This window comes from Lytechinus variegatus, chromosome 13 (genome assembly GCF_018143015.1).
Source record: "Lytechinus variegatus isolate NC3 chromosome 13, Lvar_3.0, whole genome shotgun sequence".
Taxonomy (NCBI): domain Eukaryota; kingdom Metazoa; phylum Echinodermata; class Echinoidea; order Temnopleuroida; family Toxopneustidae; genus Lytechinus; species Lytechinus variegatus.
The window spans coordinates 27,596,341-27,612,953 of NC_054752.1; the positions used below are offsets into that span (position 1 = coordinate 27,596,341).

The 16,613-nt window shown below is 36.2% G+C and overlaps 1 protein-coding gene across 2 annotated transcripts; it reads left to right on the forward strand.

The window, feature by feature from the left end:
* Positions 1-140: 140 nt before the first annotated feature.
* LOC121426074 (lysine--tRNA ligase-like) lies at positions 141-14,051 on the forward strand. 2 transcript variants are annotated; one of them, XM_041622221.1, is made up of 16 exons: positions 141-217; positions 1,411-1,615; positions 2,094-2,232; positions 2,692-2,854; positions 3,523-3,616; positions 4,068-4,150; positions 5,022-5,125; positions 5,613-5,738; positions 6,404-6,523; positions 7,335-7,497; positions 8,250-8,423; positions 8,895-8,980; positions 10,157-10,242; positions 11,857-11,983; positions 12,620-12,763; positions 13,010-14,051. In XM_041622221.1, the coding sequence occupies exons 2-16, from the start codon at positions 1,482-1,484 to the stop codon at positions 13,106-13,108; spliced, it is 1,842 nt and encodes a 613-aa protein (XP_041478155.1). In that variant the 5' UTR covers positions 141-217; positions 1,411-1,481; the 3' UTR covers positions 13,109-14,051. The 2 variants fall into 2 exon arrangements, with proteins under 2 accessions (XP_041478155.1, XP_041478156.1); XM_041622222.1 differs by lacking the exon at positions 1,411-1,615 and having other exon boundaries at positions 142-217.
* The last annotated feature ends 2,562 nt before the right edge of the window (positions 14,052-16,613 follow it).

Consider the following 16,613-nt stretch of genomic DNA (forward strand, 5'->3'; position numbering starts at 1 on the left):
TTTAGTTTCTTATTTTCATTTTAACTTTCAAGTACGTTGCATCATCAACTTAATTTCAAGATAATTGCATCATCGGATATTTTTTGAATAAAAGTACCCCCAATTAAAGCTAGCCGGGGTTGGTTCTGTCGAATAACGTTAATTTACCTTTGACCAAGATCAAGAGAGGGCGTATCGTTTTAAGCATGGCGGACTCGGGAGAAAAATTGAGCAAGAAGTGAGTATTTCGTTTCTAACATTTTTGCCACATAAGCTCTTTCAACTATTACATTAATATCTGTAGACTTTTTAGGATAATGAGAATGAGTGATTTGTGTGTTTGTTTTGAATGACACTGAAATGATTATTGCAGTTTGCCGACACGGAACTGCTGGGCTGGGCCGTCTGCAATCGCCGTCTGTCCCCCAATGTTGTTGTGTGTGATTCTCGAGACCCTAATTGTTGTGATATTCCATGGGGGACACGTGGGCAAGGCGCTCGCGCTCGTCGGTTAGCGGCTCCAGTTTGCCCTGTCTGACGGGTGAGCGCGGCGCGTTTGATGTTTGATATCACATGTGAACAACTTTCCCTTTGATGGACTATAAAATACCCCCAAAATGTTTCTTTTTACGTTTTCTTATGGTGATACAAACTCTTTATCCATGTCGTATTATTTAAAAATCTGTACCTGTAAAGGCGGTATGCCCTCCATAATACTAGAAAGAACATGATCTATGATAGATTAAATGTGATTAAAAGAGAGGCAGTTAAGTTAAATATATATAAAGTAATGGGGAGAGTTGTGCACAAGTGACATCACACATCTTTGCATTTGTCGCATTGGCAATATGAGGATCTCCATAGCATTAGTTATCACAATGTTCAAATGCTCATCATAACTTTTTAATTATCCGATTTTTCTCAAACTTTCGTTGGCCTGTTTCTATGATTTTTCATACAATTACAAGCTATCTTGTTCCAAAGGTTTCATTCTCCTTTAAACTGAAAAATCAGGGTTCCCCCTGCTGATTATTTAATGAAATGAACGTAAGGTTACCCCTGAGAGCCTTCACCATGTTCACTGGGTCCATGAGTTAAGCAGGTTCAACTTCAAGTACAATTGTACCATGTGTAACAGTGTAACGCCCAAGTTCTGTAGCCATATTTTGGAGTGAGACAATAATGGCACTACATTTTATTACTTAGAATGTAAAATTTATATTTGAAGTTGAAATTGATAAGAACTTCTTCACAGTCTGAAATAGTAATTTTCAAATCCTTATACATATTTCATTGAAGGTGAGATATATATTTCACATTCATAGCCAAGATTAGATTTACCAACACCCGAACACCCCCCAAATATATATGTTCATATATTCATTCCTAGATTTCTTTTTTTGACTCTCCTATCTTTGCTAAATCACTCAGATCATAATAACGCACACAGCCAGCTGATTTTGCCTGCCTTCTCTATCGCGGCAGTCCACCAGTCATTCCCAATGTTTCCAAGGGCCGTTCAGATCGGAAGGGTTGGGTGTAGGCTCTTGGGGGGATCCCACACAGCGCAACTCTTTCCTAAATCTATGAATGCAACCCTCACCAGGACTGTGTCATCTCAAACTGATAATCCGAGGTGGGTGTCTGCATGTAGGCCATCGGTGAATTATCCAAAAAAAAAAAAATGGGGCGGACATCTAAATCTTATCTGTTTTCGTTATTTCTATTCAATAGTAGTAGTTGTTCATTGAAGAGAAAATGCAAGATGGTTGCCTCATGTGGGTATGTGATGTCTATGTGATTATTCAAGTGCGCATCTATATTACCAATTTGTTGTGTAAATGTGTACTGTATCCTATCCAATTCACTGCAGTAGGGAAAAAAATATGCTATAGAAATCAACCCTAGTCTTGTTTATTTAATGCTGTTAACATGGCCACAAGCACAATGCAACTCTGCATGCTAGCTGCGCAGTTTGGTTCCTTTACATAAATGTATGAGTGTCTGTACTCTGTACCAGATTTTTTCTCATTCTTTTTCCATTCATTGTTTGTATCTAAAAACTAAATAAATGTAGTCTGCTATATTTGTTGATCTGTTCTTTCTTTCTACAGTGAGCTGAAGAGGAGGGAGAAAGCTGCCAAGAAGGCCAAGGAGAAGGAGGAGAAGGCACAGGCTCTAGCTGAGAAACAAGCCTCAGCAGGGCAAACATCTAAGAAGAAGGCTGAAGATGAAGAAACGCTTGATCCTCGAGTAAGTCCTGTTTAACTTGCTGAATGGACTACTTTATCATCCAGGGGGCCGTTTCAAAAAGCTGTTCGCAACTTTAAGAATGACTGGATAACCTTTCTTACTCGTGAAACCATTGCCAATGAATGTCCCATTTACCAAAAGAAGCGATCACCAGTCATTCTTAAAGTGGCTCTTAACTTACAAACAGCTTTATGAAACACCCACCAGGTCTTGCCAAGGGCAAGTCCATTTTCCATAGGGTGCATTTCTGTAAAGCAGCATAAATTGCGTTATGAAGCTCTATCTTTCAGAAAGTGACAGAACAGGTCCGTCCCCATACGTAAACAATCACATCTGATTAATGTTCACACTTTGAAAACCCAAATGCACAGTAACAAATGTGCAAAGTTCTACCCAGAAAACTTAACTTTTTGCCAACATTCCCCCTTTCCATTTGTTTTTCCATTTCTCAATTCTCAGGAATACTTCAAGATCCGTTCCCAGGCAGTGGAAGCGCTGAAGGCTGCAGGAGATCACCCGTACCCTCACAAGTACCATGTCTCTATCTCGCTCACCGAGTTCATCGAGAGGTTTGACTACCTCAAGTCGGAGGAGATTGCAGAGGAAGTTTTCACTCTATCAGGTCAGTTCTTGCCGTTAACCTATAAATGAACAACTTGTATCACAAATTTTAGTGAGATTTTTTTTGTGTGGTAATGATCACAAAATCGAACTTGAATTGAATCAAATGATATCATTATTTTCTTCTGAACATTTCAGATTGTCTGAGAATACTGCTTTTTATGACATGTAATAAATACATGAATCACACAATGACAGTTGGATGGTCTCCATAAACTGCAACACAGTGCTACCGTGTAGTCTCTATGTTCCTTAAGAGGAAACACTTAACTTCTGTACACATATCTATTCCACAAGACATCAATGATATTTCTTACTTTAGCACCTTCAAAAATCCACTAAACAGGCCCCTGGTTATTCACACAAGCTTTCAAGTAAATGTAACTATTTTCCACCTCTTTAATATGTCTCCATTTCCTTTCTTTTCTATACTGCGCCATGAGCATTTTGTGAGAATAGATACCGGCGCATCACATGTATCCATTTTGTTATTATGAATAATATTTAAGAATCGTTGTGTATATGATTGGTGACTGTATTTTTGTCCCATGTTAATAGTATGTTTATGATTGTTGAATTTATTTTATTGTCACATGTTCCTGATTTGACATTTTTTTAAAATCCCATCTTAATAGTATGTTTCTGATTGGTGGCTTTATTTGTTTACAGGACGTGTCCATGCCAAGAGAGCATCTGGAGCCAAACTCATCTTTTATGATCTCAGAGGGGAAGGGGTCAAACTCCAGGTCATGTCAAACGCAAGGTTTGTACCAAAACCATTCAAAGGTCAAGTTGACTTGAAATAAAGGGAAAAGTCAAAACAAGCGTAATGCTAAAAATGCCACCAAAGTTAGATGAAAACAAGAAAGTTATGAAAGTTATGATTTCAAAGATTTGCTTGTTTTCGTTAACAATTTTCCCACGTCCCAAGAACATCCTGGTCACTAAGTCTTTTAGGGGTTAAATTACATTACATTTTGTCTAAGAGCTATCCTTCATGAATGGTTAAAATTTGCTGATTATCTTTCCCGTTGGAACAAGAACAGCACCAGGCATATTAATCCCATTTTGTCTTGGGGGGGGGGATAGTGAGAAACAACACTGCAGCCAGATCAACTCAACCCACTCAGTTAAAGGTACTATGATGGTGTAGCTCATGCCGGAGACGCAAATTCACTTCTTGTTATTGTATTAACATTCTATTTGACCCGCAGGTATTTTGCTTCGGAGGATGAATTTTTCAGATTAAATGAAAAGATCAGGAGAGGTGACATCATCGGTGTCAAAGGAAGACCAGGTAAATATCCTTCAGAGCTCTCTACCACGAGGCTTAGCAGTTGATTGTAGAACAAATTTTTATGATTGATTACATTGACCACAATGTAAAATCAGTCATATTATTAGTCGCTGAATTTTGTGTTACAGGAGCCAGTTATCTTTTTTTCGTGTTCATGTCTTGCGGCCATATATCACATATATTTCTTCTTTACTTAGTGTTTCTAAATATTGTGGGATTTATTGCAAATGTAGTATTGGTATTGTGTTGACGTGTGGGGAGGAGAGATGAAGAGAGCTTTGAGATGGGGATGGTTTGATGAAATTCGATCTGGGCCCCGTCTTACAAAGAGTTGCGATTGATCCGATCAATCACAACTATGGATGGCCAGCTACGTCAACATCAATTATGCATGTTTGTTCAAAATATTTTCTAACTATGGTGTATTTTCATGCATTCATTGTTTTCTTGAAATTTCACTGTGCTTCTCTTTGTTTACAAAGGACATTGTTCAACTCTACTGTAGAAAAAAATTATGACACTGATGGATTTCCTTCGAGTTACGACTGATTGGATCAATCGAAAGTCTTTGTAAGAGGGCCCTGACAATTGCTCCACTGTAAATGCCACACACTAATGAAATGACCAATTTCAACCCTGGGTTTAACTCTATACTCTAACATAAAACCCTATCGCAATCCTAAACCTATGTCTTCTACGAAATAAAACTGGAGCAATAGTACCCCGGAGCAAATGTTGTGTCTCACCATGGAGGTAGACAGTTCTAGAAGGCGGTGACCAAAGAACACTTGGAAGAAGTAAACGGAGGAAGAGAGAAGGAGGGTTTGTGCTAATGGATGATGGAAATGTTTGTTTCGTTTTATTTAATCAGGGAGGACAAAGAAAGGAGAATTGAGTATACTGCCATCTGAGATCTCTCTACTCTCACCATGCCTACACATGCTTCCACATTTACATTATGGCCTCACGAATAAGGTGAGTGGACTTCTACAGTGGTAAACTTTGTGTTCCTTGTAGGGAAAAAAATCTCTCAGATGGGATTTCATGTTCAAATATGTTGAAATAACTTACAAAAAATAAAACAGCTTTTTTACATAAAACAATTATTGTCACAGGTCCATTATTTTGGAATGATCTACTAACCGACTTTAAAGATTGCAATTCTATTTATACTTTTAAACTTAAATTGAAAAGTTGTATGTTAAACAAATATCTAAATGACAATTCCTCGGCTCCCTAGTGTTCCTCTTGAAGTATTTTCAGTCCACCTCCCTCTGTTTTTCTGTTGTTGTTTTTTCACTCTTTTCGTTTTTTTAAGGAAATATTTTGCTATCATGATTCATATAGTCAAATTTGCTTTGAAGTTTGTAAACATCAGCATTTGTAGAGGTAAAGGGTGGAAGTACCAGTTTTTTGTTATTTGTTGTTTTTATTTTGTCCATGCTCTCTTTGTATGATATAGGAGACCCGCTTCAGGCAGAGGTATCTGGACCTGATCATGAACGACTATGTCAGGGATAAATTTATAACCCGTTCAAAGATTGTTTCCTACATACGACGATTCTTTGATCAGCTTGGATTCCTTGAGGTTAGTACTCGGCACGTTATGGTATTGTGGAAAAGCTGCAAACGACCATTGCGAGTTGACAAGTTATTTAGGAAGAATATTCTAATAATATAAGTCACTGCAAAAGTAGCTCCTTTCGATGCCCTCAAAGTTTAGATACGATGAAATACAGTTGAAAGGTTAAGGCCAAACATTGTTATTCATTATAGTGCATGTGACTTGAAGAAATATCAAGCGTGAATGAAAGAACCGTTTGACGGATCAGATTTGCAGGATATCAAGCATGAATAAAGAAGTGATAATCTGATAAGTTCTGGGGTATAAAGGTGAAAGTCATGTTCAGTGGCATGAAAAAGCTGCAAGCAAACAAGCAAAAATATATACTTTTTTCATAACAAAATCTTATTTTTTCCAGTCCTTTTTTTTCTTCTTTTAGTATGGGGGGGGGGAGGAGAGTGGTGCATGCCCCCAACCTGTATGCCAGTGATCATATTTCATCCTGGGTATAATTCTGTTTTTGCACCAGTCTGTATTCTTCCTGAGTTGTTGAACATACTGTTTTTATTTTTGACAGGTGAAATACCAATGATGAACATGAAAACTGGTGCTGGCAGTGTTTGTACAAATATTTAAGATGTTTGAAGTCAGTTGTAAAATACATTGTTTGCATGTCCTTTTTCTGACAGGTGGAAACACCAATGATGAACATGATAGCTGGAGGAGCCACAGCTAAGCCATTTATCACCCATCATAATGACCTCAACATGGACCTCTTTATGAGGGTTGCGCCTGAACTGTACCTGAAGGTAAAATTCTAGATTGTTACTTGTTTTCCCATTCTACAGTTAGATTAGTAGTCTACACAGAGAGATTGAGAAACCAGCATTTGTGAAAAAGCCTACACTACCTACATTGGATGGTGGAGGTGTGGAAACCGGTGTGTTGGCTCAGTTGGTAGAGCGTCCGTCTCACAACCTGGAGGTCGGGGGTTCAAACCCCGGCTGCCTCAGACCAAAATACTTTAAAAGATGGGAGTTGCTGCTACCCTGTTTGGCGTTCAACAGTTAAAGGGATAGAGCCTTGTCGATCTGGCGCTGCACAACAGCTGCCGGGCCCACGATCAATTGGGCAAAACAAATTTTCAGAGTATTTCATTTTTGTTGTCTATTTTGAACAATAAAATATGGATTTTAGGATTTTTTTTAACTTGTTATCGAGTTGATCCAATTCTATGTATGACTAAGCTGCTTCTAGTTTCATTATAACTAAGGAATTCAGCAGATCAACTTCATTATTGCATCTGGACTTGATTTAAAATCATTTAGAATGATTGTCATCAGTTTTCCTCCACCCCCCTTTTTTTTGGGGGGGGGAATATCTGATAAAAAAACCCTGAAACATCATTTCCTGTTGGCTATGATGGGGTTAAGAGGCAGTGGCATATTGAATCATGCAAGAATGATTTATTGAAGCTGGATTAGGCAGTGATAATATGTGTTATTAGATTTACTTAACAAACGCTTGGGCTATTTAGGAATTTGAAGAGGCAGACAAAGCAGGGCTTGCAGTAAGTGAGACGATAACCAATCTGAATAATCTTTAACTCAATTTATGTAGATGCTTGTTGTTGGTGGTCTACAAAGGGTGTATGAAATCGGCAGGCAGTTCCGCAATGAAGGGATCGACCTCACTCATAATCCGGAATTCACAACGCTGGAATTCTACATGGCTTACGCAGACTACAATGATCTCATGGATATAGCAGAAAAACTTCTCTCAGGTATGAAGAAGAGTTCAGTTTTGGTTAGTTCAGTTCACTTCATATCGATTTGGTTTGTTAGATAAAAAGTCCTTATGGATCAGAGTGAGTAAAGGAGTACTTGCAACTTGAGAAAATAATCAAAGAGATATCAAAGTAATGAAATCAAAAGGAGATCCAAGAAGCTGATTTTACATTCACTTACCTTACCCTCTATAGGTGGTTGTCAGATGCATTTTTTCCAGGTTGTCTTTGTACACATTAATTGCCATTCACCAGGGCACATACATGTATATTTTCTTACTGGGATATAGTATATCATCGCAGGGCTGTCATGAGTAAACCTTGTATATCAACATGTTAAACTCAGAGGGCAGCCAGCTGACCCCATAGGCCAGAATTCACAAAGTTGGTTTTGAAAACCCACGGTTGAGTCCAAACAGTGGACTCATGAATAAAATATGAACAGGCGTCAATTAGGCGCATTGTGACAAAAGCGCGCATCTGCATTGGACATTTTTTGTACATGCTCCCGATACACGCTAAATTAAGCGTGATTTATACAGGAAATCTGCATAAACCATGGACTCAATCATGGGTTTTCAAAACGACCTTTGTGAATTCTGGCCATATTGTCTGAAAAGAATCTCCTTATTCCTGCAGAGAACTCTTTATAGGCAAAAGAAGGCTGTTACTTACGTCGTAACTCTTGAAATGAAGCCTTTATGGCCGTATACTAATGTCTCTATATTTTGTTTACTGCTCATTTCTAGGTATGGTCAAGTTTGTGACTGGGTCTACAAAGGTAACTTTCCATCCAGATGGCCCAGAGGGAGAGGCCCTAGAGATTGACTTCACCCCTCCCTTCAGGAGAATATCAATGATAGATGAGCTGGAGAAAGTACTGAAAGTGAAGTTCCCCCCTCTGGAAAACTTTGGCAGTGATGGTATGTAGACTTTCTTGGGGCCCATTTCATTAAGAGTTACTTTGTTGTTATGATGATAACCATGGTAAAAGGGCATAGTAGCATATCACAAGTAAGGTTACCATATTAGTTAACATTCTGGCAACCATAGTTGTATGAAATAGCTCCTGAATTTTTGATGATCATTTGTTATTCTTAAACATATGTTTCATCCTGTATAATAATGATAGCAAATAATGATAATTGGGTTGTATGATGCGTAACTGCTAATTGCCTTTATGGGTTTGAGAAAAAGATAATCACATAGTCTGAAAAGAAAACCCTCGCACATAGATTTGGTCAACCTTCATTCTTCCAAATTTGATAGTTAATTATAAATGCCCCTTGGAGTTAACAAGTACTACACCAGTTCCATTGCTTTATGTTTTATTTTACAAACATTGAATACTGCATCACTGATATATATATATTTTTTTACTAATTGTACTGTAGAGACAAACAAGTTCCTAGATGATCTATGTCGGAAGAATGAGGTTGAATGCACACCACCCAGGACTACAGCAAGGTTATTGGACAAGGTAGGTTATTATCACATGCATTGATATGGGCCCCGTAACACAAAGAAAATGATTAATCGCAGGGGTGTATCTAGGATTTTCCAAGGGAGGGGGGGGGACATTTTCTAGAGAAAAAATTTGACAACCCCCCAAAAAGGTCTTCACTTTCAAGAGGGGGGGGGGGGGCACACTTGTGCTTTAAAAGCATTTTAACATAAATTTTTATTGTGCCTATCAAAAAAGGAGGGGGGGGCATGGGACAGCTGTGCCCCCCACCCCCTGGATCCACCAGTGATTAATCGCTAATTTGAAATAACAATTCTGTTTGGTTCCTAGTCAGTCTACAGATCAAAATGCGCATGCAAAGATGATAATGATAGGCCGCATAGCGATTATTTGCTAACCTTTGTGTTATGGGTGCCCAGTTCTAGTTTCAATTATTGATGATTCAAAGTCCTAAAACATATGTACCAGAATATTTTCAAGTCCTTGTTACACTGTTATAAAGACAATTTACATTTATTTTTCTTGTGCATTTACTGTACACATACTGCTCTTTGGCTTGAATTTAATATATAATTATGGCCATTCCTTATGTCTTTAATGAGCTTTGGTGCATATCATTCAAATCTTGAAGATTTTATGATAAATGATATGATTAATGGCAATGGCAACTTGTCTTTATTGGACATGCAGCAGAGAACAGTCTGAGACCAGGACCCTGTCTCACAAAGAGTTGCGATGTTTGTTCAAAATATTTCCTAGCTGTGATGTCTATTCATGCATTCATTGTTTTCTTGAATATTCACTGCGCTTCTCTTTTCAAATGCAAATTTTTCGTAGAAATAAATTATGTCACTGATGGATTTCCATAGAGTTACGATGATCCAATCAATCGTTGCTCTATGGAAATCCATCAGTGTCATATTTTTTCTACATGAAATTTGCAAAATGTCCTTTGTAAACAAAGGCAAACACACCAAATTGTCAAGAAAATAATGAATTTATGTAATGTATATCATATCTAGAAAACATTTTCCATGTTGCCGTTGCTGGCTTTCCATAGTTGAGATTGATCAGATCAATCACAGCACATTGTAAGATGGAGCCCTGATAGATCCTCAACCAGTCTGACACTCTAGTCTGTGTCGACTTTCATGAAACTTCTCTGATTAAGTGTCTCTTATTTATTTTCAGCTTGTTGGAGAGTATATAGAAACCCAGTGTGTCAGTCCAACATTCATCATGAACCATCCTGAAATCATGAGCCCTCTTTCCAAATGGTAAGTACGATTCCATAAAGATATTCGCTGCTTCTTTAACGATACAATATTTTGTAAATGTTTTGATTTCTTGTGATTGTTTTGTGATTTGCTTTGATTTTTAAGTTTGTATTATGATAATGAATCAAGACTATAAGCACTATCAGCTGTGAGATGAACATCGCTAACCTACTCCACCCCACAGAGAAATAAAAAATTAACAATAATCTTTGCATTCCACAGCCAATACTTAAGATGTGCGAAAGTTTAATGAAATCAAACTATGTATATCTTTTAAGGTTAGTAAAAAAAAAAGATTTTCGCTGCACTGGCTCCCTATGAAAAATTGGATAACTTTTAAGATTTCGTTGCTCGCCTTTCATTGCATTCATGGATCAGCTCCCCAATACAGTCTTCCTTTTATCAACTATTACATAACCACCAGGTCTCTGTGCCCTTCAACATCCCTTTCGCTTGAGGTCTAAAAGTTTCAAAAACTTTGGTGAGAAGATCCTTTGCCCATGTGTGCCCCATACTATGGAACAGACTTCCTGAAGATTCAACAGAGATAAAAAATTGCATCTCTGTTGAGTCTTTCAAAAATGTTCTTAAAACCTTTTTTTTACACAATTTCTTTATGCACATTGAGCACTCTATAGAGTGGATTTGACGCTTTATAAGTCTCATGTATTGTTATTTATCATTACATCCCGCTGCTGTCTCCCCTCCCCCCGAAAGGGAAGTGAATAAATAAACAGAGCAGCTTTGTTTTTCAGAAAAATGAAAAAAAAATTATCAGGAAAGAAAATTACTGAGTTATTCAGACCACACATATAAGATATTATTGTATGAATTTGAATTTCATTGATTTAGTTCCCACAATCATTTAAATGAAAGTAAGAAATCAGCGTAAGAATATCATATGGCTAGACATGGTTAAAGCTTGTGTATAGTTTTGGTAAATCCACCAAAATGCACCTATCACTATTCCAATTCATTTTGCTAGCTAATATGAATGGATATGCCCTATAACAGTTATGTGGAGGATATGAAATGAAAATGTGTTTTACAGGATAAATTTTGCGATTTTACATGGAAATTTAACTTGATCGGGTCACCCGATCAAATTAAAATATCTGTGTGTTTTTGTCTTTCAATTAAATCCTATTCCAAATCATGGAATGGGCTGAAACTTTCAAGATATGTTCTTTGTCTGTAACTTTTGGATATCTAATCACTAAATTTATAAGATAAGTGCTTGAATGCCCATTTTTTAAATTTAAAACAAGCATCGCCGAGAGAGGGCGCTATATATCCAAGATTTGAATATTTGAAATTTTCTCAGAGAAGTGCAGTTGGAAAAATATCTAACGGTCTCTACGCTTCAGTAAGACTGTCATATTAGATGATATTCGATTACCAATCACATTATTGACCCTTTACCAAAGCTATACACAGGCTTTAATAAACCTAGTAATTAGTGCATAGTCACCCCAGTTATTTTGTCTGATCACTCATTATGATAAAAAATTACCATGATTTACTTTTGTTTTAAGTACTTTGCCTGAAGAGTATTTCTCACTTTGACTTTATGAATTTGGCTAAAACATTAACTTCACTTTCTTGTTTCACCAGGCATCGATCAATTCCAGGACTCACAGAACGCTTTGAATTGTTTGTTGCTCGTAAAGAGATTGTCAATGCCTATACAGAGTTGAATGATCCCATTATACAGAGAGAACGCTTTGCAAGCCAAGCCAAGGTATGTTATATTCATTCCTCATTTAAATTAGACATATTTAATGAAAAAATAAGGGGCAGAGTAAAGGCCTGGTCACACCACATGAGCGTTGTTGGAGCGGTAGGGAGAGAGGGTCGAATTTCGCTCACAAAATTGGGGAAAAAATCTAAAACAATTAAAAAAATAAAAAAAAATCTAATCGAAAATGGTGAACAGTAGCGAGTGATGATTTTTTCTCTCCACTCCATGATCGCTCCAACAACATTATGGTGGTGTGACCAGGCCTTTAGCAAGAGGGAAAGTTTGCAGGATCCAAACGAAGGCGTATCAAAACGTTATTCATATCAACATACAATAAGATGCATATGCTGTTACAGTTTTATTCATCATATGATTCAGGCAGCAGTTCATATTGTTAAATGTTCGCAAATAACGACGCGAATAATGTTTTTTAGCATAATACTGAGATAAAAGTAAAGAATTTGGATTTGATGTAATTAAAGCAGATTGAATCGGATCATATTACATTGAATTCATTATTGTTTCTTTCCCTGTGTGATCATGATGATGAAGGTCATGAGGCCCACCTGATTGATGAAAATGCAATTATTGAATTAAATTTAAAATATGATTATGTATTGTTTTGATGACCTTTAGGACCATGCAGCTGGAGACGATGAGGCTCAGCTGATTGATGAAAATTTCTGTACATCTCTGGAATACGGCCTTCCTCCAACCGGTGGATTTGGTTTAGGCGTTGATCGTCTCGCCATGTTCCTTACAGATTCCAACAATATAAAGGTACGTAAATCAACACCTCTCTTGCATCTCAATTTTTCTGGCTAATAGGGCAGAAACACATTTTAGTAACAACATAGTAACAATTAGTCCCGTGTGCTCAGCTGATCAAAAATCAAGGAATGTTGCTGGATTTTACAATTTGTCAGGCAACAAATATTGATGAAAAGCTGGAAGTAATTATGTGGACAATATATTGATATATATTTATATACTAAAGGAATGTACATTTGTATATTTTGATTTCAGGAGATTCTGTTCTTCCCTGCAATGAAGCCAGAAGATGGCAAACCTGTTGATGGTCAACCTGAAGAGGGCGCTGCAGATGCTCCAAACAAGTCAAGTTAATGATTAGCAATCTAATATGGCATTGCAAAAAGCTTGCAATCAATTGCATGGAACATCAAGTCTTGCAGTTGATTGCTGGTGTGCTTCCTGTAATAGAAAGTGTTTATAAACTTTGCTACACTTATGACTGATCTGTGAATTGCCAGCTGCAATGGTATTTGCAGTCAATTTAAATTGAATTAATTGCAACATCCCCTGGTCTTGACTTCTATACTTTACAATTCACTATCCCTGTTTTCACATTCATGTATCATGTTTTCAATATTTATGAATTGGTAATAGATGGAATTCACTTTCTTGTAGATAGAATAGGACCACTTTATATCTTGGTGATCTTCTTTTAATTTATGTTTGTCCTGTAACTTTTTCACCATCAGCTCAAGAACGTGAAAATATAAGTATTAGATAATACTCATAATTAAGGCTGTGAGTCAAAAAATATTAGGCAGCTTCAAATTTTGCCTTTCAAATGATATCTTTATGATATGATGCATACTTTCTTTTCACTTGCCAAGATTGTCAACATTGAAAGTCTTAATAGCCCGTTGCAGAAAGATATTCAATCAAATGCAACTTTTAAAAATCACACACAACTTGGTTTTCATCCATTCAAATGCATGTATGAAGAACTGGTGCTTTATTTGTGTACAAACATTTTTTTGTGCAACAGGGCCCCAGCCTGATGGAGCAGTAACTTTTATAATTACTGTTATATACTGTTTCACTGACATATATTTTATACATGCTCTTTGATTACAAGTTATTGAAACCTAAGGGTTGCTAAGAAGCCAGCCTAATATAGCAGCAAGTGCTTTATGCAAACTATATTCTTTATACAGTTTGTGAGTAGTTCTGATGGTTGGATAATTTATCGCAAGTCTAGAAAAGAAAAGTTCATATTCTGTCAACTATGAATGCTTTGTAAAAACCTATGTTATTGTATCATTTTTTTTTGTCATCGTATAAAAAAAGGTTTAGGATTTGAAATCATTCCTTTGTTTACAAAGTACAATGAGTCTTGTTTCTTTCAAACCAAAGTAGAAAATGGTCCCTTACAAAATATTTTGGTGTAAAGAAATTGCAAAATTCCCTTTGAAGGGCTCATTTTGGCTGATTTTCCCACTCTTCATTCATCCACAAGTGGTATTCATAAAAATGAGAAGCAGACGTGCCTGCTGAAGCAGCGATCACACAATGGTGGCTGTGCTTTTCTAGAGACTGTTAACTCCATATTCTGATCCTAATCCTCTGAAATAAAGCTAGAAACCCCTTCTTTTCACTAAAAAGTGATCATGAGTTGATAGTGAAGTTTATTCTGTACTTCATAAGATTTGTGTGTGTGTGCATGGAAGATACCTCTTTTGTGGTAAATGCATTTATGTTGAAAAAAAAATCATATATGTTCACAAAAAAAAATCATGATAGTTAAAAAATGTGTTTGATGCAATCATACATTTTTTGTTGAAATCTGATCAATTTTGACATATAACCATAATATGCATTATAATTTTTTTTGGAGATATTTTTGGCAAATATGTACTATGTTCAGTATAGTCACACTGGTGTAAGATTCTGTCCTTTTTTCTAATGTGCAAGAAAATATGTGTTTCTTGTGTCAAAAGCTTCTAACTAGTAATTTCATTTATTAGTGATTAATTGTTTGTATTTTATTCTGTAGATCATATGATACAGATAAGTTTGAAGTATAAATATGGCGGCTCAGCTACAGCCGGGGTAATGATATGATACCAAGTATCAAAGCGCAGTTGAGTATATGCACATAGTAACTGCGCTATATAAACGGACATATTATTATCAAGTATATTTAGTTACTCAGCCTTTTTTTCAGTCTATGAATTCTCCAATTTTAAAGAGATTTAGTAAGTGTGTAAGCTGATGGTCACATCTGCTGTCCATGTAGGCATATGTGATATGAAAATTAATGCCTGACATTAGGCACTCCAAAAATTAAAATATGTTAGCAACATGAGAGTCGGGTCTGCCCCCCCACCCCCCCCCTCTTGAATGTTACATTTTCTTAACAAGTTCCATTCTGTTACATTATGCAATAGCAAACATTCCCCATTGGACTTGATGCAAGTACTATCGTGATTGTATTCAATGGGTTATAGTATGTTTGTATTCTGTTATTATCTTAATATCAGCATTATTTGTTTTATATTCCTAACAATGTTTATCCATCTGAACAAAATACACATACACCAAACTGAAAGTGAACTCTAAGCAGTCATTGTATGTGTGTATAAGATTTAATACATAACTTTTCAATATTTTCCTTTTACCTTCTACTACTGGATTTGGATTATCCCTGTACAAAGTATTACCATTAAATAGTGTACTAGTCCTCGCAGATTAACTACTATTTGTCATTGAACATCCATCTATGCAGTGGGGCATATAAAATTCTCGAGGAGTTATTAAAATTGCTTTTAGAATCTCTGATGTGTAATTAATTATATTACTTTTTGTCAACACTTTATATATGAAGCAGTCCTGAAACATTGTTGACAACGAGGCTCCACTATGCAGATGGTAGATGGAATAACTAGTGTCTGACACTCCTGCATAGCAGTCTTCTTTATTCTATTGCCTTATTTTGTCTGTATTTTGTAGTGTCTTCTGGTGAAAGTTTAATTCATCCATTTGCTTTGATCCAAGTTAGACTATAAATAGAAGTCTACCTTATTGTACTTCAAATAAATGTACAATTTTGAAATAACAAACGTACTGTATTGTCTCTTTTTTTATCAGACAAATGCCATTTAGTGAATTTTTTGCTATTGTGTATGTATGATAAAATTTCAGCTTTGAAAATGTGTCAATTTTCATCACAGTTTGTTGATTCTAGCTAGTGAAAGGCAAAACAAAAACAAATTAATATTCTTTGATTTTCCCCAATCTGAAATTATATTGAAATTTGAAAAATAAAAACAATCTGCCAGGGTCTGTAATACTTGGCCAAGAAAGTATCCTGGGTTTGCTTTCACGTTTGAAAACAATCAGAGATCTCGTCTTATATCCCCTACAAACATTTGAATCACTGTTGGATGGGAACGAGGGTCAATTAGTCCTAATACCCCATAATGCAGGCAAAAGCAACTTTTTCGTTGAGCACTCTTTCTTCAAATGCTCTGAAATTCTTTGAAATTCTAAAATAAAAAATGTTAGTGGAAAATTGGATGAGTTTTCAAGGTTGAATGACTATTAAATTGACTTACATCAATAAACATTTTGCTTCTAAATCTGGGAATGAACAAAATATTGTATTTTGTAGAATAAAAAATACATATTGAAGGTTTTTCTACCTAATACCATGGAGCTACTATCTGAATAATAACTCCATGATTATACTTAGTATTTGGGCCTATTTAAAGGTAAATGCTAGTTTTGGTAACGATATCAAAATGAGTTCGTACAGAATCCAATGAAATGACCACCAAAATGTCTGTATAAATAAAAAGCATGTGCCAAAGGATTCTGGAAG

Excerpts from the sequence above, each read along its gene's own strand:
- LOC121426074 (XM_041622221.1), top strand. The coding sequence starts at position 1,482 with ATGTTTCCAAGGGCCGTTCAGATCGGAAGGGTTGGGTGTAGGCTCTTG. Across the intron at positions 4,151-5,021 it reads CGGTGTCAAAGGAAGACCAG|GGAGGACAAAGAAAGGAGAA; the intron begins GTAAATATCCTT and ends TTATTTAATCAG. Across the intron at positions 5,739-6,403 it reads ATCAGCTTGGATTCCTTGAG|GTGGAAACACCAATGATGAA; the intron begins GTTAGTACTCGG and ends TTTTTCTGACAG.